Raw genomic sequence first — 26,966 nt, forward strand, 5'->3', positions numbered from 1 at the left:
AATAAGTAATTTTTTTCTGTAGTTATAGCAATCCACATTAGAATAAGAAATATTAGAATTTTCAAAATAAATAAATAAAGGCATTAAAATAAGATGTTTTTGTACTTTAGTGTTTTAAAATTAAACAGACTTAAGAATCATGCATATCCATAGTGAATTTTGAAAACAAAAAGCAATAAATACATAAATGGCCAATTTTAAACATAGAACATTTACTTGCATTTTAGCTAAAGTCTAGTATTCAGGAATATATATATATATAGTGTATATATATATACACACACACACACACAAAAGCAGTCAATCTACTTTGTATCATATTTTTATATTGTATTGGACCTCTTCTAGTTTCTGTAATTCATTGCTCCATTTGAAATCTTTCCAAAAGAAGACCAACCAGAATCAAAATAGAATCATGGAGAAAGTAACATGTTCCTCTCAATAAGAACTTAAAAGCATCTTTCTCTCAGTGCTTGCTCAAGAGTGAAAAGAAAGAATCATTGCTTTTGTTCTTATTTCTTTATCTACATAGCATCTGTCTTTAGGAGATAGAGCAGCTTGAGAGCACTGCTGGTCTGTATGAAGCCATATAATCTATTTCTGGAGATAACTCTTACCTTCTCTTGATGTAATTTTCAAAACAGCTTGAAGAAAGAACTAGTTGTAGGGGCCGGCACCATGGTGCAGTAGGTGCGGAGCCGGCATCCCATAACAGCACCAGTTCTAGTCCTGTCTGTCCCTCTTCCAATCCAGCTCTCTGTCCTGGCCTGGGAAAACAGCAGAAGATGGCCCAAGTACTTGGGCCCTGCACCCACATGGGAGACCAGGAAGAAGCTCCTGGCTCCTGGCTTCGGATTGGCGCAGCTCCGGCCATAGTAGCCATTTGGGGAGTGAACCAATGAAAGGAAGACCTTTCTCCCTGTCTCTCCCTTTCACTGTCTATAACTTTACCTCTCAAATAAATAAATAAAATCTTTTTAAAAAAACTAGTTCTAATGAATTAGATGAATGTTTGTAAAAAGGCATGCAGTAATTGAATGATTTCAACTTTGATCTCTAAGTAGGATAGCAGAAATTAGAGTATGTGAGGAGACAGGATCTTCCATAAATGTCAAAATAGTCTGTTCTTACATAATTTGTTGGAAAAATAACACCATCAACTAAATTCTGTGCACCAACGAGAATCAGCATATATAACAAATATTAAGTGAAAAAATGATTAAACAATATAGTTGATTATTTTTAAAATTCCTTTATGAAAGACTATCTTTCCTTTGATTCATTTTTCTTTTTCACCATTTCTTAAAAACATCAGCTTCCATATAAAATATTATAGTATGTATAGCACACTAAGAATGAATCACACGGGGACAATACACTGGTGGATGGGCACAGGTGACGTCCTCAGACTTCCACCTTTTCATGGTGGGTTTCTCTCTAAGCATCTGGCGTCTGGTGCCATAGAGGGGCATCTTAGTGTTGCCTAGTGGCGGAGTTCAGGTGTTTTTTTGGCTTGAATTCCAAACTGCTTGGCATCTCTTAGGAGTTGGGTGAGGGACAAGGACCAGTGTAGGGTCCAAATCAAATTCATACAAGGACTGCTTACTAATTTGACTATTTTTTAATACTAGTATAGAATGATTATCTTATTATTGAGGTATCAGTGTAATTTAATTAGGGAAGAAAGTGTAAGCTGATTCTGCCTTACAAAAGAATAAAACATTTCACTGTGACACATTCAATGTAGAAACTGGTAACAAAGGAATCTATTACTGCATTACCCAACTAGATTTTCATCCAGTTTCTATTAGAACAGTGTGTTGTTTTTCTCACCAAGTGCTTCTGGTAAAAGCAAGTTTAATGTCTCAATAGCTTCTTAAATAAACGTATCTTCAACTAAAGTAGAAAAGGGTAGCTCGGCCTGCTTGTAACTGAACTTAATAACATGGATAAAAATTATCTTCACTTAAAATAATTCACCTCACCTGACATAACAGCATTTTAACATGCACACCAAACACCTCAACGTGATATATAAAAATATGGTCTCTCCTCGTTCCAAAAATCAAAGCCATAACTTGCTTAAAAAGTAAATGTTAGCTTTCGTTAGAAAGGAGCAAACAAATATCATCAATCATGAATATGTACACTAAACACTATAAATTTTACTATTAAATCATCATACACATCCTCAGATAAAAACACTAAACCAGATTGATATTTTACCTATTGTATTTAAATTCACAGAAAATCTGTTTAGTGAATCATGAGGGAATAAAGGGAAAGAGGCACTTGAGAACTGTGAAACAGGCAAACAATATACCCAAGTAATTTGTCCTTGCTCTCTCATATTTGCCTTCCTGTGGGCTTCTTAAGACTTTACCCTGTTTTAAGAAAAACACTAATATTACGTCACGGAAAAGATCAGTACAACAGAATTCACTATCATACCTAAAAAGGAAATTGGTGTGAAAATATTTTTTCAGCCATTGAAATACAAAATCCAGCTAGAATTCACATGCAGAAAAAATAATAAATCAAGAGATAAAACTTTAATCTATATTAAATACTAAAACTCAAAAGCAGCACCAAATGGTATATGAGAAGGAGAAAAATGCTATTTGAGCTATTTTATAGCACTCTTGAGGTTTTCAAAGTTCCTCTTCTAAAGTTTAACATTCTTTGCTTGATGAAAATGTCTAACAACATAGCTTTGCTCCCAACTAAAGTCTAAAACCCTTTCAGTTTGCTTTATTTTTAATTTTCCTATAAGAAATTTTTTAAAAAAATAAAACCTCTAATTATGGAAACTTGAAGATAATAGTAATGCCATTTTTTTCACCCATGTGAATTGTCAAAGGCCTGGGAAATGGCAAATACACAGAAGATATGTCACCTCTTTAAGAGCTAAGGGCAGACACAGAACTGTTAGGAATAACCTCCCTCTCCCCCAAAATGATATGTTGATGTGTACAGTATACAAATGATATATCTCTATTTCTAAACATTCCAAGTAACAAAATAGTTTAAAAAGAGGGAAGAATTAGAAAATATCTATGAGGCACACTTCCTAGACAATTAAATACAAAGTGTATTTTAACAAAAATTGAATTAAGAGATAAAAGTCAAAACATTACTAGGACAAGTCAATACCATCGAAATGATACACCTTCCCTGCTTTAGGCCTCTCACCTCGTCTATCTGAGGTTCCTGAGCCTGAGCAGTGTTGGGTGCTGAAGAGTCACAGTCTGGGCTATAATGCTCACAGTAGTCATATGCTGCTTTGGGGTCCCCTGTGATCAACAATTGTTGGATGTCCCCCTGCAAAGAAGCAGACATGACGATGTCAGCATACTGAAATGCACATATGTCCACAGCAAGTTTTATCCAACAAAATATGTAGTTTATTTTTAAATACTTGAAAAACAAAAATAAGTTACTTATAGTTAATGTTAAGAAGAGTCTACAGGATTGAGAGATTCAATCTGTTTTACAAATAGCTGTAAATGTTAACTTATCGTCTTATGTTATTTTAGAAATAAATTCTCCTTCCAAAAGAAACCTGTAACATATGCATTCATTTGTTAAGACTCAATTTTATTTCATTCAAGAGAACTTTACACACTACAGGACAAATGAGATATAAATACAGGTAATTCAAAGATAAAAAAAAAAAGACTAAAGAGCTCAATTAAATTACACTGAATTGTTACTCTTAAGCAAATTTATATGAAATGTTTTAAAGTGAAAACATAGTCAGCTATTGCGTTCTGTTGGAGGAATCAGTAAGAAGAGATATTCTGACTAAGATAAATGAAAAATGCATATACCAGAAGAATCTAGATTATAAATAAAAAGCAGAGGTTTAGTACACTTTTAAAAAAAATATTTATTTATTTACTTGAAAGGCATTGCAGAGAGAGACAGACAGAGATCTTCCATATGCTGGTTCACTTCCCAAATGGTTGCTGTGGCCAGGACTGGGCCAGGCCTATTGGGTGGCAGGACCTAAGCACTGCGGCATCTTACAATTCTTTCCCAGGCACATTAGCAAGGACTTGGATCAGAAGTGAAGCAGCTAAGACATGAACTGACATTCATACAAGATGCTGGCTTGCAGGTGGCAGCTTAATCTGCTATGTCACAAACAGCCCCTAGTGCATTTTTATTAAGAAAAAAGGAGTTTTTTATTGCAATAGTAAAAGTCACTTTTTTAGAAATCTATGTGATATAATTAAAGTGAAAGAGACTATAAATATTTAATAAAAGTATCTAAAGATTTATTTTAAGAGATTTTGGACCATAAATAAAAGAAAGAGCCAAATATTTTGCTCCTGAAAGTATCTAACTACTTCCACATGAGTCCAATTCAACATACAGCTCATTGGATATGAATCTGTGGGCCATATGCAAATTATTACAGAATTATACTCTGGGGCCGGCACTGTAGCATAGCAGGAAAAGCCACTGCCTACATACCAGTATCCCATAGGGGCACCAGTTCATGTCCTGGCTGCTCCGCTTCTAATCCAGCTCTCTGCTGTGGCCTGGGAAAGCAGTAGGAGATGGCCCAAGTGCTTGGGCCCCTGCACCTGTGTGGGAGACCCGGAAGAAGCTCCTGGCTCCTGGCTTCAGATTGGCGCAGCTCCGGCCATTGCAGCCTATTGGGGAGTGAACCAGCTGATGGAGGACCTCTCTCTCTCTCTGTCCCTCTGCCTCTCCTTCTCTCTCTGCGTAACTCTGACTTTCAAATAAATAAATAAATAATTTAAAAAAAAAAATCATGATACCCAGGAGCAGAGGAATTTCTAGGGTGATATCTATTTAACTTGGAGATTTTAAGTTTCTCAGTTTGGGCACATAAGTCTGAATTTTTAGAACTCCTGATTCTACTTTGAATTATTTCAAACTCCTGTTTTCCCTGTCCCTTTTAACTGGAGTTACTTAGAACATTGGAGCATTTCAGAGCCCTTTATGGATATTCCATTTCCAATTTTTTTCTTTTAATGTTTTTCTCACTCCTGTACCTACTAGTGATACCTATCTGTAATTTCTCATTATCACTACAAAATGAACTAATTTAAAGGTCAAAAGTATACAACCACCATAAAGTTTCAGGGCATGAGATACTTTATTTAGTTATCCACGTGATAAATTTCATTAAATTCAGAAATTTATCCATTGACCTCTCTCTGATTTTGCTGGATTTATTCCACTTGTTTGGTCCCTTCCTTCAAGTGTTAATTCATTCATTTATTCACTCAAAAAAGTGCTTTGAAAGTACATGTAACCTGGTAGTATGCCCAGGTAACATCCAGGTAAGAAAATGCTTACATGATTGTTAGTGAAACATGAAATAAAGCAAAAGCAGAAATAATCCAAGTTGAGTACTATTTCGGGTAGACTGATCATACTATTATTAGCAGTTCCAATCTAAAAATATTTACTCTCATGTCATGTCACAATATAAATTTTGGTAAATATATAACACCGGCTCTAATATTATCTGAGGCTGACTGCTTTTGAATACAAAGCAAATTACAAATTCCATAAATATATTGATGGCATTTCTCAATCACCAACTATCAATTTATGACACCAAGTAACCATGTATGAATTTTTATCAGTGAAAATAATGAAGAGAAATTTGAATACACAATTCTTAATTCTATTATAAAAAATAATGAGGCTTCACTGATCCCAATGAACACATCATTCAGAAATAGCATCATTGAGGATTTCAATCGAAAATACTAATCCCTAAGTTTTCTGCCAGCTTTTCCTTTGATTTCACCTGACTTAATTGAATGCACTGACAGATAATCTCTAAGGTCCTCTCCAGGACTAAAAACTCTAAAATCCTTACTTGATATATAATAAACAAAATGAGCTGTTGTTGAAACACAAAAATACTGGCATCATACACACACACACACACAAAGATATGTATGATATATAATATATATATTATATATATTTAAAATAATATTTTGACAGGAATACTGGTTTCCTAAATACTTACTATTCTATTTAAGGTATCTGACTTCACTAAATTGAATCTTGCCAACTTTTCCATTATAAATTCTTATTTCAGGTGTTTAATGGTTAGCTATAAAAAAAAAAAAAACCTGCTGCAAAGAAGCTGGAAAATTCAGTAAAAAATCTAAAGTACTATTTTCCCACAAGTCATTTTTACAGTGTTTTATATATTAATCATTGACATGTTGCAAGACAGTCTGTAAATAAAAGCATCATGACAGCTTGAATAAATTATAAATGTTTAGATTCAATAAAAAGTTCCACAATTGGAAAAGAGTAAAAGTTACCAAGTAAAAATTGGAATCTGATATCAGACAGGAATGAAAATAATATACTACTCTAATGCTCCACCAATTCAAGATTAAGGTAGAGTTGATGCAATTACCTTGTAATCTTAACCTGTGTTAACAGGGTATATACTATAGTATTTTTCTATAGATGATATGGATCTATAGGAAAAAAGCAATGAAAATGCAAAAGAACTAAATAGACACTAAACATATGAGGTTCTTCTAAATGCCCCATGCATTGCCAATGGATCTCACCACAATTTTTGCAATAACAATTATATAAATAATAGCATACCCTCCTTTCAAAACCAAAAAAAAAGTATATGCATTAACAAATTTTTATTGTTTGTTTTTAACTGTTTTGGATATACAGTAAGATTTTGCAAAGCCTAGATATTTTCATTTTCTGTACTACGAAATAAATTACATAGTGATCTTCAAAATTCACAAGTAAAAAGAATTTGAGGGCTATGTGAGAGTGTGTGTAGGAACACACTTACTGAAAAAGTATGGTACATAAAATCAATCTAGTGCCTTAGGGTCACACATCAATGTGTCAATATTATGTTTCTGAATGTTCAGATGTAACTCCTCATCTTACGTGAAGCCACCCAGTGCTTGAATGATATCAATTTCCAGCCTAAGAACTCTCTGAATTGTAATGCAGAGCAACTTGCTCTGGATAATGACCAATGGTTCTGATAAACTGACATGTTCAGTTTCATCTGATCGAATAATGTGACCTATGGTAGATTATATGGTTATAACATAACAAGACCACAAGATAAGCAGTGAGAATCCATATATAACCATAACAGTTGCTATGTACTTCAGATGTTAGATAAATGTATATTGAAAAGCAGTGGCTTGTCTTGTCTGTCCTAGCAACCAGTGATTACAATTCTATAAGGCTTTCAATTGCATTCTGAATCTTGAAAGATCTTAACTTTTATATTAAAACTTGGACATTTTTTACATTGTAAAAGAATAATTTACTTTTGGTAATACCTGGAGAAGAAGATTTCCAATAACAATTGATTATATATCTGATTGAATTTCAGAAATTTCTAGAATAAATGTCTTATCTCCCTAGTACGGGAATAAGTAACAGAACAACTATTTTCTATACAATCATCCAGTTTCCAATCTTCTGTAGCACATTCTTGTCTTTGTTAACATATAGGTATCTCAATGAGAATGAACATTTTTATGAAATGCTTCTTTGACAAATCTTAATGTTTTATGAGCATACAGGAGTATAGCAAGATGAAAAAGATCAAGAGGGAAATATCATGGCCATGTATGGTGATGATGGTGAACATGGATAGAGTGGAAGGAGAAGGATTTTACAAGACAAGTTAAGGAAGCAACTTAGAAAAGAATCTGTGTGTCAATTTAACCCTGAAGGTCATGATGCATCACTCAATGTTATTGAACACTATAATTAACTGATAAATACTGAAAGACAACAAAATCAATTTGATAATAAAGGGGAGGGTGAATTGCAAGCTTCCAGTTTAGAGTCAGGTGAATCAGAAGTCTATTTGAATAAAGTGTTGAGAACATCAAGGCAGCAGTAGCAAGAATGGAGTGGATGAGTACATAGAGTAGAGAAATTAGGAAAACCATCACGTGACATTGTGATACTGAATGCTAGCATTGGAGTGGAATGGGAGTGGCATGGATAAATGCAGGACAAATGTGTAAGAGAGAAGTGTATAGTAATTCCGCAGGTTCTGGAATAAACTGGCTGAGTAACAAATTCATTTACTCAGATAAGAAGCATAATAAAAGGAAAAGATTTGAGAGTGAAATCTTAAGTCTAAGAAGTAGAATGAAAATTAATGATCATTTCTTCAATAAATTCAGTTTTTCACTTAAGAAAATATTCTACTGTACTTTCAAACCGTCCTTCCTGTCTCTCTGCACACCATCAGGTTCTATCTCTGAAGCCAAACCAATTTGCAAGAATCATTAAGAATCAGAAAAGTTTCCTTCAATCTGACAGCTATACTTCTTTCTAAAGCAGACTTTATTTTCATTTATTTATTTACTTATTTAAAAGGCAGTGAGAAAGAGAGAGAGAGAGAGAGAGAGAGAGAGAGAGAGAGAGAGAGAGAGAGAGACTTCTGTCTATTAGTTTGCTGCCCAAATGGATGCAATGACAGGGGTTGGTGCAGACTGAAGCCCGGAGCCTTGAACTCCATGCAGGTTTCTCACATACGTGGCAGGGCCCCAAGTACTTGGGCATCATTCTCTGCTTTCGAAGACACATTAACAGGAAGCTGGATGGGAAGAAGAGCAGCCAGGACTTGAACCAGTGTTCAGTTATGGGATGCCAGTGTCATAAATGGCAGCCTAACCCACGGCACCACAACACCATCTCCTCTGTAGCAAGCATAACCATCTTTTTCATTAATAATCAATGGCAAAATGAGCTTGCCTAAACTGAGTGCTATGGGCTAATCTGTCTCCTAAAATTCATAATGCTGAAATCCTAACCCCCAGTACTTCAGACTGTGACTGCATTAGGAGAAGGGTCTTTAAAGAAGTAATTAAGATTTAAAGATTAATGGATAAGCCCTAATCAATGTGGCTGGTCTACTATAAGAAGAGATTAGGACACAGACAGGGACAAAGGAAAGACCATGTGAAGATAAAGGGAGAAGACAGCCATTTATAAGCAAAGAAAGAGGCCTCAGAAGAAACTGCCACTATTTGACACAATGCTTGCCTTCAGAAGTGTAAGAAAATAAATTTCTGCTATTTAAGGTACCCAGTCTCTGGTAGTTTGTTATGGTAGTCATAAAACTAATACAGACTGAGTTAATACAAGTTTATTAATATTTATACTTCTCAAGTGCTGTCTTTACAACAGAATAAGGAGCAAAGAAAAAACAAAAATAAAAATAGACTATTTCTGATTTATAACAGGGGTAATAATTGACCATCTCAAGGATCTGCTATTAAGAAGATACTGCAGGAGGTTGGTGCTGTGGCACAGTGGATTAGGCCGTCTGCAATGCCTGCATCCCACACGGCCAGTGGCTCGAGTCCCAGTTGCTCTACTTCTGATCCAGCTACCTGCTAATGGCCTGGGAAAGCAGTGGAAGATGATCCATGTGCTTGGGCCCCCACACCCACATGAGAGACCCTGCTCCTGGCATCGGATCAGCTCAGCTCTGGCCACTGCAGCCATCTGGGGAGTAAATCAGCTGATGGAAGACCTTTCCCTGTCTCTCCCTCTCTCTGTAACTCTGCCTCTCCAATAAATAAATAAAATCTTTAAAAATAAATAAGTAAATATATAGAATACATTTTAATTGTGCTAATAAAAAGTCAAAACAATTGTGATAATTGTGATTTTACATGTTCTTTATTAATAAAGGTATGTTCTATTTCATGTCAACATGACAAAAAAGTATTAAAAACATATCTAATATCAAAATTTTTTGTTTCTTCATTTAATGTTACTAATCAAATTAATGCAAATCAAGACTAAAACAATATGCTCATTCCTAGTGGATTTTAAAAAATAAAACCTATTATGTAAGAAATTTAAATTAAAAATCTAAAAAAATTACATGATTCTCAACTTATAAGAGGATTCCTCATTCAAACTTTCTTAAAGTCTGTAACATTTAAAATATGTTACTGCAATTTTATTCCTCTTCTAAAACAAATTCTTCTGATGCTTATTACGAACAACTACTTTTCAGAATAGTATAATTTAAAATAAGAAAACTAAAAAGGAAGATATTAAATTTTACTTTTTAAAATTAACTTGAGAAATAAGTATTTTTTGAATGACAGGAAACATTAGATGTCATGTAATATTTTTAACTTGTATTTGTACACTTAGACTCAAAGGACAAGTTCACACAGCTAGTGTCAGCATAAAGGTCAAATACAGTCTTTGTATTACATGCAATTTTTACTAACTCACAGAAAGATGACAATAGAATTTGACATTTACTTCACATTTCATAGCTTTTGAGTTGGCTATAAATTTTAGACATATTAATAAGGTGACTTTTCTTTTTGGAATATGAATATAAAAGACTGTTTTTGCCAATTCATTATGACTTTAATTTGTACTGACACTCATCCAAACCAAGTAAGTAAACCAGATATTTGGAGATCATTCTTCATGTATTAATTTTTACCACCATCTTTTCTGCTACCTCTTCTTAAGCCTTTTAGAGAAAATGTCTGTCAAAGATGGAAAAGAAATAACTGGTGATAGCATTTCTATGCATTTTATTACTCTAATTCTATATAAAATAAAACTTTCTCCAAATAATGGATTCTTAAAAAACAATTCCTTATTTTACTGTGTTGCACTCCTCCACTATGTAAGCATGAATAATATGCTTCCTTTAGTAAATGGAAGTTTCATTAAAACAAAAATTTATAATTTTATGAAATACAAGTTTAAGAACATTTTAAAGGAAGTCTGTAAATAAAAAATAATTGATACATATCTTACTATTTTAATTTTGAAAATGAAAATGTTTCCTTAGAGTCACATTTGAAAACTTCTTTACAGAATATAGTTAGTCTGCACATTGAACATGCAATGTCTATAGAACAGTGAAAGATGTGGGCCATGGTCAACTGGAAAATGGGAATTTCCTATTAAAATGCTCTTACCATCTGAAATTACTCTTATTTGCTGGGACAATATAGAACTAAAGAGAATATGAGTTTGAGAAATATCATATAGATATAGTTGTTAAAATACTAATTCTATCTTCCACACATGTATACATGTAAACTAATGAAGTTTTGGGATTCAAATAAACAGTGCATATGTCACTTTCCAGGAAAGTGAAGAAGGCAAAGTATGGTCTGCGTTCCTCTATGTAACCACTCAATCTACATTGTTTAATTAATTCTCTGAAAACTAATCCTCATGAGGACAGAGACTTGTCTGTTTTGTGCCCGAAATTTCCACAGTTCCTAGACTGAAACTGAACATAATGGATACTCAAACAATATTTAATGATAAAGTATTAATAACCAGAATATATAAAGAGATCAAGAAACTCTACAACAACAAAGCAAAAAACCCAGTTAAAAAATGGTCAAAGGACTTAAATAGACATTTTTCAAAAGAGGAAATCCAAATGACCAAACTGCTCAGGATCACTAGCCATCAGGGAAATGCAAATCAAAACCACAATGAGGTTTTACCTCACCCCAGTTAGAATGCCATTCAAACAGAAATCAACAAAATACAAATGTTTTCAAGGATATGAGGGAAAAGGTACCCTAATCCACTGTTGGTAAGAATATAAAGTAGTAAAGCCACTGTGGAAGACAGTATGGAGATACCTCAGAAATCTGAATATAGACCTACCATATGACCCAGCCATCTCACTCCTGGGAGTTTACCAAAGAGAAATGAAATCAGTAAATAAAAGAGCTATCTACAACCCCATGTTTATTGCAGCTCAATTCACAACAGCTAAAATATGGAATCAATCTAAATGCCCATCAACCAAGACTGGATAAATAATTATGGGATATATACACCATGAAATACTACACAGTAGTTAGAGAAATGAAATCTGGTAATTTGCAACAAAATTGATGAATCTGGAAAACATCATACTTGGTGAAATAAGCCAGTCCCAAAGGGACAAATTCCATATCTAATCTAATCTAATCTAATCTGTGAGAACTAATAGAACACCTAAAAGGAAATCTGTAGAAGTGAGATTGACACTTTAAGAAGCAATGACTTGAACAGCCCTTGTCATGTCTGCCGAGGAACAGGTTTTTTGTTTTTTCTTCATACTATTTGTTGAATACTTTACTTAACATAGAGTTAATTATATGTGTATAAAGGCAACTTAAAATAAATCTCAGTAAAAAATAAGAGTGGGAATAAGAGAGAGAGTAGGAAGTTTGTAACTGTAAAGTTGTATAGCTCTGCATATATTCCTATGGACTTACTTCTAAGGGTACAGTTTAAAAACTTGCCATGAGACCTGAATTCCCATTATGCTGGGTGGTAAAAATGCCATCTTAAGTGTTAAAATTACCATATTAAATGTTAAAATGAACATATAAATGGGATTAAGAGTTAAAGTGATCATATAAATAGGATCAAGTGTATCGTAATAATAATAGAATTCAAAAGGAGAGAATATTCAACATGAGAAACAGTTCAAATAGCATACTCATAGAATGACAATAATGGGTCGGCTCTGTGGCATAGCAGATAAAGCTGCCACCTACAGTGCCAGAATCCCATGTGGGTGCCGGTTCAAGTCCCAGATGCTCTACTTATGATCCAGCTCTAGGCTTTGGCCTTGGGTATGCAGTAGAAGATGGCCCAAGTCTTTAGACCCCTCTCTCTCCCTGCCTCTCCTTCTCTCTGTGTGTAACTCTGCTTTTCAAATAAATAAGTAAATCTTAAAAAAAAAATAAGAATGACAATCACTTTAAGTAGGACTCTGACCTCAGAATCAGCCCTTAAGTCATCCTGATCCAGTTGAAAAGTCTATGAGAGCATTTCAGGCATGGAAAGCCAAGACACTGTGGCAAAAAATGTTCTACATGAAAAAACTGAATGAAACCCCTGCAGAAAGAAGTGGCCATCAAAAGGGATGTACTTTTCTCTGAAGGGAGGAGAGAACTTTCAGTCTGCTTATGGCCTTGTCTAAATACTGACAAACTTTTTGGGTTCAAAAGGCTTCCATAGCCTAGGCAGCTCATGTCAGAGCCTCAGGTAGTCACTGATGTCATACATTAGAGTGTTAACTGTTAAATTAACACCAGAAGTCACTGTGCATTAACTTCCCATGCAGGACCTCTGTACTCAATGATTTGTATTATGAGAGTCAACTGTAAAACTTCTCCTCAAACAGCTGTGTGTGTGAGTGCGTGTGTGCAAACTATTGATATCTTTACTTAGTATAGAGTTGGTCTTCTGTGCATAATGTTAATTGAAAATGGATCTTAGCAGAGAATGGAACTGGGAATAGGAGAGAGAGGAAGAGGAAGGGTGGGAGTGTGGGTAGGAGGGCAAGTATGATTGGAAGAATAACTATATTCCTAAAGTTGTACTTATGAAATTCGTATACCTAAATAAAAGGTTTATTTGGGGAAAAAAACCCACATTTTTGAGACAATTTCAAAAAAATGAAAATAATCTGGATATTATATAATAATAAAAATTGTTAATTTTATTACTGTGTTAGGTGACTACAGTAGATGTGTTTGAAATTTTCCATAAAGAACTTCAAGCAAAAAAAATTAATCAATGTATCTTTAGGCATACAATTTATTCATCATTAAAAGACAGCACTTCAAATAATATTTCAATATATATAAATTAAGAATGCTCTTACTTATTTTGCATTTCCTCAGAAATTCTAAGAAAAAATACAGATTAAAGAAGTTTTTTTTAAAAAAAACTTTAAACTGTGTATAAATAGGCAAAGGAAGATTCCTGAAAATGTGTATATCACCACAATAAATTTTAAGGAATGTTACTGTGAAATTCATTTACAATTTTTCCAAAATAAGCTCCAAAAACTTCAGTTTCAGGAATCTTAAAGTCATTATTCTATCAGCCAAGCTCATCAGGGAAAAAAGTGAAAGAAAAGAAAGAAAAATATATGTAGCTAAGCACTCTAGCATGTGTCACTGTAAAAACAATGGCAACAAAGTTCTATCCAAACCACAAAATAATTCCTTGGCACTAAAACTTCTGTATACATTTGATGTTAGAGTTTTATTGGTAAGTATAGTGGTCATGTTAATGTTTAGATTGCCTACCCAGAAAGAAGGCTGACATTAAATATTAAACACAGCATAAAATTCTGAAGTAACAACCTTTATCAGAAGATTAATTGAAAACTTATGCTTCCTGTATATTCAGACTTCTGGTAGGCTTTGACACTCAACAGAGTTTTTTAAAAAACAAAAAAAAATTCTATACAGTTAATGACTATTTCTCTCCCATCTTAGGTGGTAAAAGAAAGCTGCAAAAATTCTATGAATTTTAATGTCATTGAAAATGCATCAGAGATTGCAACTGAAACATATTTCAAATGAAAGAATGATGGAAATCATGCAATCACAGACAGAACTGCTACCCACATGGATATTATATTGCAAAGAGTCCTATAGCCAGCTTAAGAAACAAGTTTTAAGAAAATGAGAAGTGAACTATATTAGCTGAGTTTACTTCTGCTTCAACAATTACTTATGAAGTATTATAGAAAATCTCTAAAATTTTCTAAAACATTACCACAGTGGTACACATTTGTTTTAGACATTCTGATTTACCTGTGTTAAACAAAGGTTGTTAACTGAACGATAATGATTTGACTTTATTCTACAGCACACACAATCAAAGAAATAAAAGAGCTCAAAAAGTATTTTGACTTTGCTTCCTGCTTCCTTTTTTACCACAGTTGACCTCTACTCCTTGAATTAATAAGTACTGGAAAATCCATTTATCAATGATTAACAAAAAAATATGTAAAAGGTACTAGCCCAGATGTTGTAGATATTGTAAAAGCTCCTGCCCTCTTAGAGCTTATTTTCCAAGGGAAGGGACAAAATAAGTGAAATATAATGTCATAAAGCTATAAATACTACAGAGAGTATAAAGCAATAAAGGATAACGGAGGTATGTTAGAAGGTGGGAAATGATACAAAATATACTGAAGTGAAATGACATATTAGCAAGTGACATTATGGAAACTTTCACTAATTAAGGGACACTGACTGAGGGAAATGCCTGAAGAATATGGGAGAGAATAAAAATTACAGGTATCAGGGAGCGAGTTCCAGACAGACAAGTGGATGGCCAGGCCCATAGGCAAGGCAGCCCCATGCAGGAGCACACTTGGTATGTTCCAGAAAGACAGGTTGTAGGTCAGAGGGAACCAGGAGGATCAGAGCCATTAATGAATTCATAAAGAAGTAGCAGCAGGGATGGTACAGTTCACAGAAGACCCTCCAGACTACCGACAGGACTTAAATTTATACTTTGAGATGTAAAGCCACACTGACAGATTCTAAGCAAGGACATGACAGTGTTCATTCACTCGATCATGTTTTCAGTAAGGTGATAGTCTGGCAAAAATATACTTGTTTTGCTAGGTTTGTTGCTTAGAGAACAGACTAACAGGCGAGGAAGATAGAAACAGTGAGAGCTATGCAAAAGCTCCCTATTTTATCCAGGAAACAAATAATACTAATAATTACATTAACAGACAATATTTAGATTATTAGATACTTGTTATTCTTCTAATAATTATGTACAGTCATCTTGTAAACAAAAATGAATTAGACCATGCCCTAAATAGACAAAATTCTAAGAAACTTACTTAAATAATAATTTCAATATTCTTGAAATTCTTATACTTCCTTGAGCTAATAACAAATAACAGTTTCACATTAACTGTGTGTATATTATAAATATCAAGAAGTCTAGCACTAAATAGAATTGTTTGTACTGAAGATGCCTCAGTACATATTTTAAGATTGGCCTAAAGTTTTCCGGTGTACAGTGGATGGTAACTCAACTTAATGTCTTAACAGACTGTTACCTAACCTAAGAATATATTCTGAAACAAGCAGGCAAATCTCAGCCAATCATAGCAACTGAAACTCTATCCAAAAAATACTCCTTCACTGCCCCCTCCAAAAATAATCACTTAAGAAACATAAACAAGTCTGAAGTTGGATTTCCCTACATCAAGAAATTTCACATAACTTAGAGATTAAAGTTCAATCCCATCAGCATAATGTAAATTGCAAACAGGTCCTTACACACCCAACCAAATCATCTGCAAATGCCATGAAATCATACTACCATTTACAAAATTGCTGGGCTCATTCAAAGCTTTTATCTTTTGCACATGTGTTCTCATGTTTAAAGGACCTTTTAATTTTCGGCATCATGGATCCACCTGTTACTTTCTTTTTTTTTTATTTTTTATTTTTTGACAGGCAGAGTGGATAGTGAGAGAGAGACAGAGAGAAAGGTCTTCCTTTTTGCTGTTGGTTCACCCTCCAATGGCCGCTGCGGCCGGCGCATCATGCTGATCCGAAGCCAGGAGCCAAGTGCTTCTCCTGGTCTCCCATGCAGGTGCAGGGCCCAAGGACTTGGGCCATCCTCCACTGCCTTCCCGGGCCATAGCAGAGAGCTGGCCTGGAAGAGGGGCAACCGGGATAGAATCCGGCGTCCCAACCAGGACTAGAACCTGGTGTGCCGGCACTGCAAGGCGGAGGATTAGCCTGTTAAGCCACGGCACCGGCCCACCTGTTACTTTTTCCCTTGAATATTTTTGTGTCTTTATTAAAAAACACAATCATATTTTAACTATTGGACCAGGCACTGTGGCGTAGAGGTAAAGCCACTACTTGCAGTGCCCGCATTCCATATGGGTGTCAGTTTGAGACCCGGCTGCTCCACTTCCAATCCAGCTCTCTGCTATGGCCTAGGAAAGTAGTATAAGATGGCCCAATTCCTGCACCCACACGGGAGACCTGGAAGAAGCTCCTGGCTCCTGGCTTAAGATCAGCACAGCTCTGGCCATTGCGACCAACTAGGGAGTGAACCAGCGGATGGAAGACACCTCTCTCTCTCTCTCTCTCTTTCTCTCTCTCTCTTTCTCCCTTTCTCTTTGCCTCTCCTTCTCTAACTCTTTCAAATAAATAAATAAATCTTTATTACAACTATTTATGTCTCTAGCCCTTATGCTTGCCATATGTATACTCTGCTGCAACAGAAAATAACCAAATACTTAACTACATAAAGAAACACCTAACTTACAAATGACACATATCATCTTACAGCTATTGGCACCCTTCCTAGTTCCTGGCACCTCCAACAAGTTAGCCATTTCCAGGTCATACATCAATTTGCATATTTACTAATCTTCACTAAGTATAAGCTCTGCACCAAACTTTGTGTGTGATGCTGCCCCTGGAGTATCTAAATTTTAAAAATATATTAAATTTATTTGAAAGGCAGAGAGGCACAAAGAGAGACAGACAGAGATCTCCCATGTTCAGGTCCACTCCTCAGTAGCTCTACAAAGCTGGGGCAGGCCTAGGACAAACTCAGGAGCTGGGAACTCAATTCAACCCTCACACCTATGTGGCAGGAATCCACCTGATACATCCAGGGTCTGCATTAGCAGGACACTAGAACTGGGGAGAGAGTCGGGACTTACACCCAGATACTCTATTATGGGACACAGTGTGCTGTCTTAACTGCAGTTGCTCCAAACACTTGCCCTGGAATAAAAAAATTCACAAGATACAAATTATTTTTAAGGAATCTATAGCCTAATGTCAAATTTACACATTGACAGATAATTATTAAAAATGTGATAATATAGATAGGAAAAAAAGAATGCAAAAGAAAATGGGTTATTCCTTGAAAAGTTAATAAAATGCAGTGAATAACAACATATCTTGAAAGGTATGTGTAGGGGGGGAGGACTAGAGTATCACTTTTTGCTGGCACAATGTGTACAGAGATAAAAATTTATAAAAGAGACAACATAAGATACATGAATCTTCACTGTGCATGGTTCGCAGCAGGTAATACAGTGATGTGCTAACCAACAAAGTAGAAAATGAATCCAAAATGACAATTCTCCTTTCAGGGAACAAGTAATATTTTGCACAGAGTTCTGAAATCAGCACCTGCACCAAATACTTCATTGAGTTTCTTGGAAAAGTTCCAGTCATAAATCCCAGTAGATATGAAATTATAATAAAAAGGTCATAAGAGTCAAAAACTCTTATCTGCATTTCACAAAACAGTGGTTCAGATCTAATCCCACGTGGTCTGACTGGTAACAGGATGCCACCCAGCTGCTGTATAATGAAGTAGTGGCGTTTAAGAGGAGAAGCAGGGAAATGCCCTACAGAATCACTGCAGGTTAATCATAAATAATGGAGGACATTTTTGTGTGTTGTTCGCCACACTGTCAGACTAACTCAGTGTGCAGAAATAAGAAAGGTAATTACTTTTCAAACAAAAAAAAGCAGATGCTTCTTTCAAATTTGGTTAAGGATAATTCACCAAAAAAAAAGAAACTGATGCTGTGGCTCTATATTCTTGTGTATACAAGTTCAGCCATAGAACATAAATATCTACTAAAACAGAAAAAAACAGAAGTATAAAAAATTATATTTGGGACTTTAACTTGGTAACAGATTATTAACAATAACTAAATACAATCTGATGAATGCTAACTTTGTTACAGGAAGAAAAAAATGACATGATTTATAAAACTACAAGATACTGTTGTGTATATACACTGGACTATTTCTGCATGAAACTCAGAAGATCCCCTTTTAGAAATAACTGCACTTACATTTTTATTAGTCTGTATTAGAGAAATCCAGCATGTCTGTGAGTTCAATGAACCTTTAAAGGTGTTGATGAAACCTGTTATCACCAAGGGTATCCTGTCCTCTGAGGATCTTAACACTAATGTATTGAACTTGTGTTTATTACACTTACTTAAGGCTTGGACTGTATTCAAACACCAATTTTACCAAATTTTATTTCATGTTTGGTATTTGCTATTTTCATCTGTTTTCAGAAATAATCAATGAAAGGAAGAGTATTTTTTAAAAAACAAATGTAAAACAGTCAATACTGTAATACACAGATGTAAACACTTTATAAATATTAACTCATTTGAAGTTCAACAGACTTCTTGAGATATGTAGAATGGTTATTCCATTTTAGAGATGAATAAAAAGGGATTTGAGTATCTTGTTTATGATTTCTAGCTGGTTCATTTCCAAATCCAAAAATCAAACTAAGACTGACAGACTCCAGCATCAATACCATCAACTACTATGCATGTGATTAAATATGCAAACATTTTATCTTTTTCAGTCAACCATCTCTGCATCTGTTAGATCCTCAATGATACCTCTGGCTTCATTTTTAATTTTCCAAGTAAAACAGTGGATTATGTTGTCATTTGTGCACACTGACTTCCATTGTTCTGTTCCTGAATCCACATTTTATGAAAGACCTTCAAAATATTTATAAATATTTAGAGAAATGATTGATGAATAAAATTTTTCTCTTAAAATCTAGATGCATGGAATAATATGATATTATTAAATGGTATTGATTTTTTTTCTTTCTTAATTAGAGAAGTTCCACAAAGAAACTAGGGCAAGAAGCTTTGAAAGATGAATTCTGAAATAACAGAATTATAGCAATTTTAGAAATTTGGAGGATGAGACTAAGGCCAAGTACCATGCTTAATCCTCCATATGGCACAAATTTTTCATGATAAGCTAACATTTCCAAAATGTTAGTATCTTGGGAATGCTCATACTCCCACAGCAGCATAAGCTCACTATAGCCACCCTTCCTGTTAACAACTACACACACTAAACAAAATGCAAAGAACACTTTCTAAGAAGTCAGGCAATTTAAGAGGAATAGTCAAAATTTAGAGGCGTGAACTCACAAGCGGTACATTATTTGTGGTTTATTAATTATTTTCTTGTTCTGTTTCATTTTTCCCCCCAAGCTTTTGTGCCAAGAGTAGACTCTATTAGCTGAGCATGGCAACATAACTGCAGATAAAAATTTAAAGAAATTCTATTTTCTGGACAGAGGAATCAGTTTGGAAAATGTGCAGGGAGAATTAAGTGAGAGAAATGAAAAAAGAAGTCATCTAATTTTGTGATGAACCACATATATTTCAGACTGTCTCTGTAATTAAGCATTTAACAGACACAAACTCATTTAGAAAAACTTAACAGAACTAAAGTATCACTGAAACTACCCCTATAAGCCTCAGAGTAGTTCCTGAACCTGCTTTTTATTCTGAGAGTTAAAAACTCTGAGACTTAAAGACTTTAAGGAGACTCATTCATGGAAAACCCTACACTTTGGGGAGTTTTACATGGAGGAGCTCCATAAGGTTATCACAGTGAATTTCAGAGAAAAATCTTTTGCTTCTGGAAAGGGGAGAAGAAAAGGAATATTTACACTAATTTCAGACAAAAGAGACTTCAGAGCAGTGGTAGTTAAAAATGATAAAGAAGAGTATTACTTAGTAATAGAAATGAGTTAATAGTCCAATAAAACATGACAATTCTTCATACATACATACCTAACAATTGAGCATCAAAGTATGTGAGACAATAACAATAGGACTATAAGGAAAAATAAATTTACTACTAAAGATGGAGACATTAACATCCTTTTACCAGAAATGGACAGAGCAGTCAGAAATTAGTAACGACAGAGGGAGCTGAAAATCATTCTCAATTAACTGGATATAAGTGCTATCTATAGGATACTTCTTCCAACACATGTTACATTTCATTCTAAAGTTCAAATGGTTTTTCATCCAGGTAGATCTCATTCTTAGCCATAAAACATCCTTTAACACATTTTAAGTATGATAATTAATGCAATGTCTGCTGCTCTCAGACAAAAATACAATTAGCTAAAAACAGAAATATATCCAGAAATGTTCAAAACACACAGATGCTAAGAAACACATTTCTACTGTTTGTTGTTTTTTGCTTGCTTTATTTTTTTACTATCAGAAATTTTCTTATGCTAATGTGATATTAATACAAAAGAACAAATTCAGTGTACTTCATAGATAAAATTCTAAAAATGTAATGATATTTCCTTCTTCCCTCCCTCCTTCATTCTTTCTTTTTCGTTTTTTTAGATAGCATACTTAAAATTTACATTACAATCAAAGGCTCAATGCCTGCTTAGTACTTGGATAGGAGAACCAAACTTCTAAACAATACATTGCTTAAGGAGAAAATCTCAAAAAAGTTAAAAACTACTATAAACAAAGTAAAAATAGAACTTAAATGGAAACATATAGCATTGATTTCATTGGTACTAGAAAAGAAAAAAAGATCTAAAACCAATTATCCGAACTTCTACTTTAATAAAATTCTAAAGAAGGGCAAATTAAATTCAAATTAATCAGAACAAGAGAATTAGCAATTAAATCATAAATAATTAAAAAGAAAATAAATATAAAATATCACAAAAAACAAAAGCTTTTTTTTTAAATATCAATAAAATTGATGTCTATAGTCAAGCTAACGAGAGAGACAGAGAGAGAGAGAGAGGGAGAGAGAGAGAGGGAGAGGAAGAGAAAGAGAAAGGGGGGGCAGAGAGAGAACACATTACTGCATCAGAAATCAAAGAAGGATATCACTACAGATTGCATAGATATTATATAAGGGTGATAAAGGAATACATGCCCCAAAACTTGAGAACCTGGATAAAAAGAATCATATTGTTGATATACAAAATCAGCAAATTTCGCACATAAAGAAACAGAAAATTTGAATAAGCTTACATCCAATAAATAAATTGTATAAAAAAATGAGTAAATTTCCAAGACAGAAATCACCAGGCCAAGGTTAGTTGACTAGTAAATTCAACCAAACTTAAGCAAAATATTTTATCAATCCTTTGTAGTTTCTTCCAGAAGACAGAAGCAGAGGGAATACTTCTAAACTCATTCTATAAGGCCATGGTCTCCCTAATATCAAAATCAGATGATGATATTAAATTTTAAAAAAAACCTACAGAGCAATATCTCCCATGAACATAAATGCAAAATTCCTCAAGAATTTATGAGAAAACTATCCAACTATGTGTAAAAATAATTGCACATCTTAAAGAAGTGGAATTCATTCCAGGTACACAAGGTTAATTAAACTTTTGAAAATCAATTTAACAAATCACAGTAACAAAGAAATAACAAGCATATCAAAAGATACAGGAAAGCATTTAACAAAATCATATACTTATGTATGTTAAAATTCTAAGCAAGCCAGGGATAGTGATTTCCACTTTTTAAAGAACTACAAAAATCTAGAACTTATATCATAATTACTGATGAGAAATTCAAATCTTTCCTACTATGATTGGAAACAAAACAAGTACTTCTTATCCTAATACTACTTTTCAATATTATACTGGAAGTTCTAGCTAAAGCAATAAGACAAGAAAAGGGAATGAAAGGAATAGAGATTGAGAGGGAAAAAAATTAACTGGCTTTGTTCACAAATAATGTGCAAATCACAGATCTTTGTAGTTCACAGATGTATTCAGAAAATTCAAACGAATTGACCAAAAAAAACCATGGAACTAATAAGTGACTATTGTGAAACTGGAGGATATAAAGTCTATATAAATGGTTCAATCAATTTCCTATTTAACAGCCATAAAAAGTATAATTTGAAATTAAAAACACAATATAATTTACATTAGCAATTAAACAATGAAATACACATGTGTGCATCTAAGAAAATGTACAGAAAATACTCATGAAAAAATTACAGAATTCAGGTGAAGGATATCAAAAATGATAAACAAATGGGGATATATCCCATGTTCGTGAGGAGGAAGGCTCAATATTACTGAGATATCAGTTTTTCTCAGCTTGATCTATAAACTATAGAAAATCACAATCAAGAGACCAGCAAGTTATTTTATGAATATTTATAAATTGATTCTAAAGATTATAAAAAGAGGCAAAAGAATCAGATTAGCAATCCAAGTCAATATTTTAGAAGGGCAAGGCAAAGGAGTGACATTTCCTGATTTCAAAGACTTCCTATAATGTTATAGTAATCAATATACAGTGGCATTGGCAAAAAATTTGGTAAATGCAACACAGTGGAGAGTACAGAAATAAATCTACAAAAATACTAAACTGATCATTGAAAAAGGAATAAATGCAATGCAATGTAGCAAATATAATCTTTTCAATTTATAGTGCTCAAACAGCTAGACATTCACATATGAAAAAATAATCGTTATTCCTTTCACATAAATTACCTGGAATTATTCATAATTCTATATTCAACATCATATGTCATTAGGAAATTACACATTAAACAACAATGAGATACCACCCACACTACACACTAATTAGAGTGGCCAAAACCAAATGGTGACAACAACAAATTGTGGTCAAGTTGCGGAACAAAAAATTTTCCATTCACTGCTGGAAAGAATGCAAAATGATACCCCATTTTGGGAAGCAGTTAGCAGTTTCTTACAAAACTAAACACATTCTTAAAGCAACCACATTTTGTACTTACTCAAATGATTTGAAAAACGTACCCACACAAACCCTGTATGTAATTTTATAGCAACTTTATTCAATGTTTCCAAAAGTTGGAAGCAAACAAGGTACCCTTCTATAGATGAATATATAAATAAACTCTGGTACATACAGACAATGAAATATTATTCTATACTAAAAAGAAATGTTATAAAGCCAGGAGAAGACACAGAAGAATTACATATTGCTAAGTGAAAGAAGACAACCTGAAAAGGCCAACACAGTGTGACTGAAACTACACACATCCTGGAATAGGCAAAACTATGGAGACAGTAAATGATATGAAGTCATCAAGAGTTAATGGTGGAATAAAAGTTGTATAAGGCTGCAGCACACAGAGGATTTTTAGGGCAATAGAATGATGTTAAAAGATACTAAAATGGTGGAATATATCATTACACATTTGTTGAAACCCATAGAATGTATGACACTAGATTGAACCATAATGTAAACTATGGACTTTGAATGATAATGATATATCAACATAGGTTCCTTAGTAGTGACAAATTCTTATGGTGTGGGGTGTTAATAATGGGAGTGTAGTTGGGGAGGATAGAGTATGTCAGAACTTTCCATATTTTTGCAGTAAATGTAACAAAATCTCTAAAAATATTTCTTTATTAACCACAACAGAAACAGACAATAAAACGATGCCAATCCTGAGATGACCTGTATATTAAAACTCAGAAAATGTCTTTAAAACCACTGTTTTACCTTTTCTCCAGAAGGCAAAGAAAAACACGTTGAAAAGGAAGAAAAGATAGGAATAATTAGTAACTAAGTGGATACTATAGAAATGTCTGAAAACTTGCTAAATTTCCTGAAAAACATTCATTTATAGATTTGAAGTGCTCCATGAACACAAAACAGATTCAATTACAACAAAATCATGCACAGAGATCTCATAATCAAAGAAAAAGCAAATATAAGAAAAAAGTCTTTATAGCAGCTAAAGAGAGTGATATATCAAGTATAGGAAAACAATTTGCATGTGGAATTTGCAACAGAATGTGTTATGGCTAGGATTCTAAAATGATAAAATTTTGAATTTAGACAGTCAGCAAAAATATCCCTCTATAATAGTAGCAAAGATGACATTCTCATATATAAGAAAACTAACAGACTATATCAGTAGTATATCTGTTCTACAAGAAATGCTAAAGGTAACACTTTAGTAAATTATATCCCAAGAGAAAACAGATTTTTTAAAATGAAAGATTAACAAAAATGGTGATTTGGTAGATGTAAAAGTATTGTTTCTCTTGAAACTGTTAAATATTCATGACTCTTTATTTGGTCATTTTCAATTTTGCTTTTGTGCATGTAAAATGACAGACTGACATCAACTATTCTGAAAAAGAAAAAAAAAATGAAAAGGAAAAAATATTTATGACTCTTTAAAGCCAAATTATATCATCATCGGGTAGTATTTTCAATATATGTAGATCTGATAAATATGATAAGTGCACTAAAAACATGAGTCTGAAAAGATTATATGATGCCCGCACTGTGGCTTACTGGGTAAGGCCGCCTCCTGCAGCACCCGATTTCCACATGGGCTCCAGTAGCATCCCAGCTGCTCCATTTCAGCTCCCCGCTAGTGCACCTGGGAAAGCAGCAGAAGATGACCCAGGTCCTTGGACCCCTGCACCCACGTGGGAAACCCAGACAAAGCTTCAACCTGGACCAGCCCCAGCCATTATGGCCATTTAGGGAGTGAACCAGGGGATGAATATCTATCTCTCTCTCTCCCTCTCTTTCTCTCTTCCACTCTCTCTCTCTGCCCCGCCCCCCGCCTCTGCCTCTGCCTCTCCTTCTCTGTACCTCTGAATCTCAAATGAATAACAAATATTTTTTTACAAAAGATTAGAAGTTTCCTGCATTACATATTTCATGGTAGAATATTAACAAGAAATAGCTCATAAAATTTGGTATATATTTTGTGATTTTTAAATAAGCTCCCCACAAATTATATAGCAACAATTCCAATAAACAAAATAAGATATAATACTAAAACATATTAAATTAGGACCCCACCACCAAGTAAACAAAACTTCAGAGCAAGGAAAAGAGTAAAAGATCAGAAAACTCAGAGTACCAAGAAAACAAAAACAGTCATACAGAAGAACTAAATCCAAGGTAATCAGTAATAAACCAATAGCACATAATTAATATTACATTGATTAAAGGCAGAAATTAGCACAGAAGATTTAAAAGGAGGATGCTCAAATATGCTGACTCTAAGAGGTACAACACAGTACAAAACACAAATAGTTGAAAGTAAATGGGCAGAAAATAAAATTAATTTCAAATAGTAAGTTTCAAAGAAAGGTATAGGCATTCCAATATTATATAAATAGAACTCAAGGCAAAGAATGTGACCAAAGAGGAAAATTCACAATAAAAATGTGAGAAGTAGAAAAGAGTAATAATTATAAATGTCATTGTACTAAGAAAAGAATATAGACAGCAAAGACTAGCAAGATGTCTGAACCAACAAATGAATTTAACAGTTGTAAAATACAAGGCTAATATGAACATTTTATCTTTTATTTGTTAGAAAATATTGAAAGTTGATAAGAAAAATAATTTTATTTACTATACCATCAAGAGAAGCACAAATTAAATAAAAGATGATCAAAACATCTAGGAAACATTGTGACAGAAACTAAGAACACTAAAATAAATGCATAACTATATTCTGTTCACAAAAATGGAAAACAATGTTTTTTTTAATATGTCACTATCCTCCCTTTGACATATTGCTCAAATACCATCCCAGCTAAAATTACAATTGTGTTATGATAGAAATTGATAAGCTTTTTCTAAAATATATGTGAGAATGCAATTGATTAAAAATAACCAGTACTATTTTACAAATAATAAAAAGTAGGAGTATTTAACACACCTGATTTCAAAATTTTCTACAAAACTACAATAATAACAAGATTTTGGTATTAGTAAAAATTTAGATAAATAAACCAATGAAATATCATAAAGAGTTCAATCACAGGCCCACTCATTTCTGATCAATAGATTTCTGACTTAAAAAGCAAAGCAATGAATGCATGAAAAAAAAAAGTATAACATACTGGTATGAATGGAGTGGATACCCTTACACAAAAACAATGAACATTCATGTTTACTTCAATTACACACTAACATTAATTCAAAAGAGGCACGGCTTGTTTCTAAAACCTAACACAACATTCTATTATAATATAAGAGAGAAACTTTGTGTTCTCAGTGTAAATGTTTCTCAGAGCAAAAAAGTACAAAGAATAACAAAATTGATAAAGTACAAACAATAACTCCCCAAATAAAATAAAAATTAAACTTTATCAGAATTAAAAAGCATCCCATTTTGAAAGACATCATTAAGAAAATAAAAAGGTAAGTCACATTCTAGAGAAATATTTTCAAAACATAAATCAGACAAAATCTTAATATGTAGAACTCTTAAAATTTAATAATCAGAAGAAAACAGCCTCATTTTTTA

At 33.6% G+C, this 26,966-nt stretch overlaps 1 protein-coding gene across 1 annotated transcript in view; it reads right to left on the reverse strand.

Moving 5' to 3' along the window:
- Positions 1-26,966, reverse strand: part of COL11A1 (collagen type XI alpha 1 chain) — a 209,538-nt gene that overhangs the window by 145,107 nt on the left and 37,465 nt on the right. The window contains exon 5 of the mRNA XM_062191844.1: positions 3,193-3,321. Within this exon, the coding sequence (XP_062047828.1) occupies positions 3,193-3,321 (129 nt within the window). The remainder of the gene's footprint in view (positions 1-3,192; positions 3,322-26,966) is intronic.

Source organism: Lepus europaeus, chromosome 5 (assembly GCF_033115175.1).
Source record: "Lepus europaeus isolate LE1 chromosome 5, mLepTim1.pri, whole genome shotgun sequence".
Classification (NCBI taxonomy): Eukaryota; Metazoa; Chordata; class Mammalia; order Lagomorpha; family Leporidae; genus Lepus; species Lepus europaeus.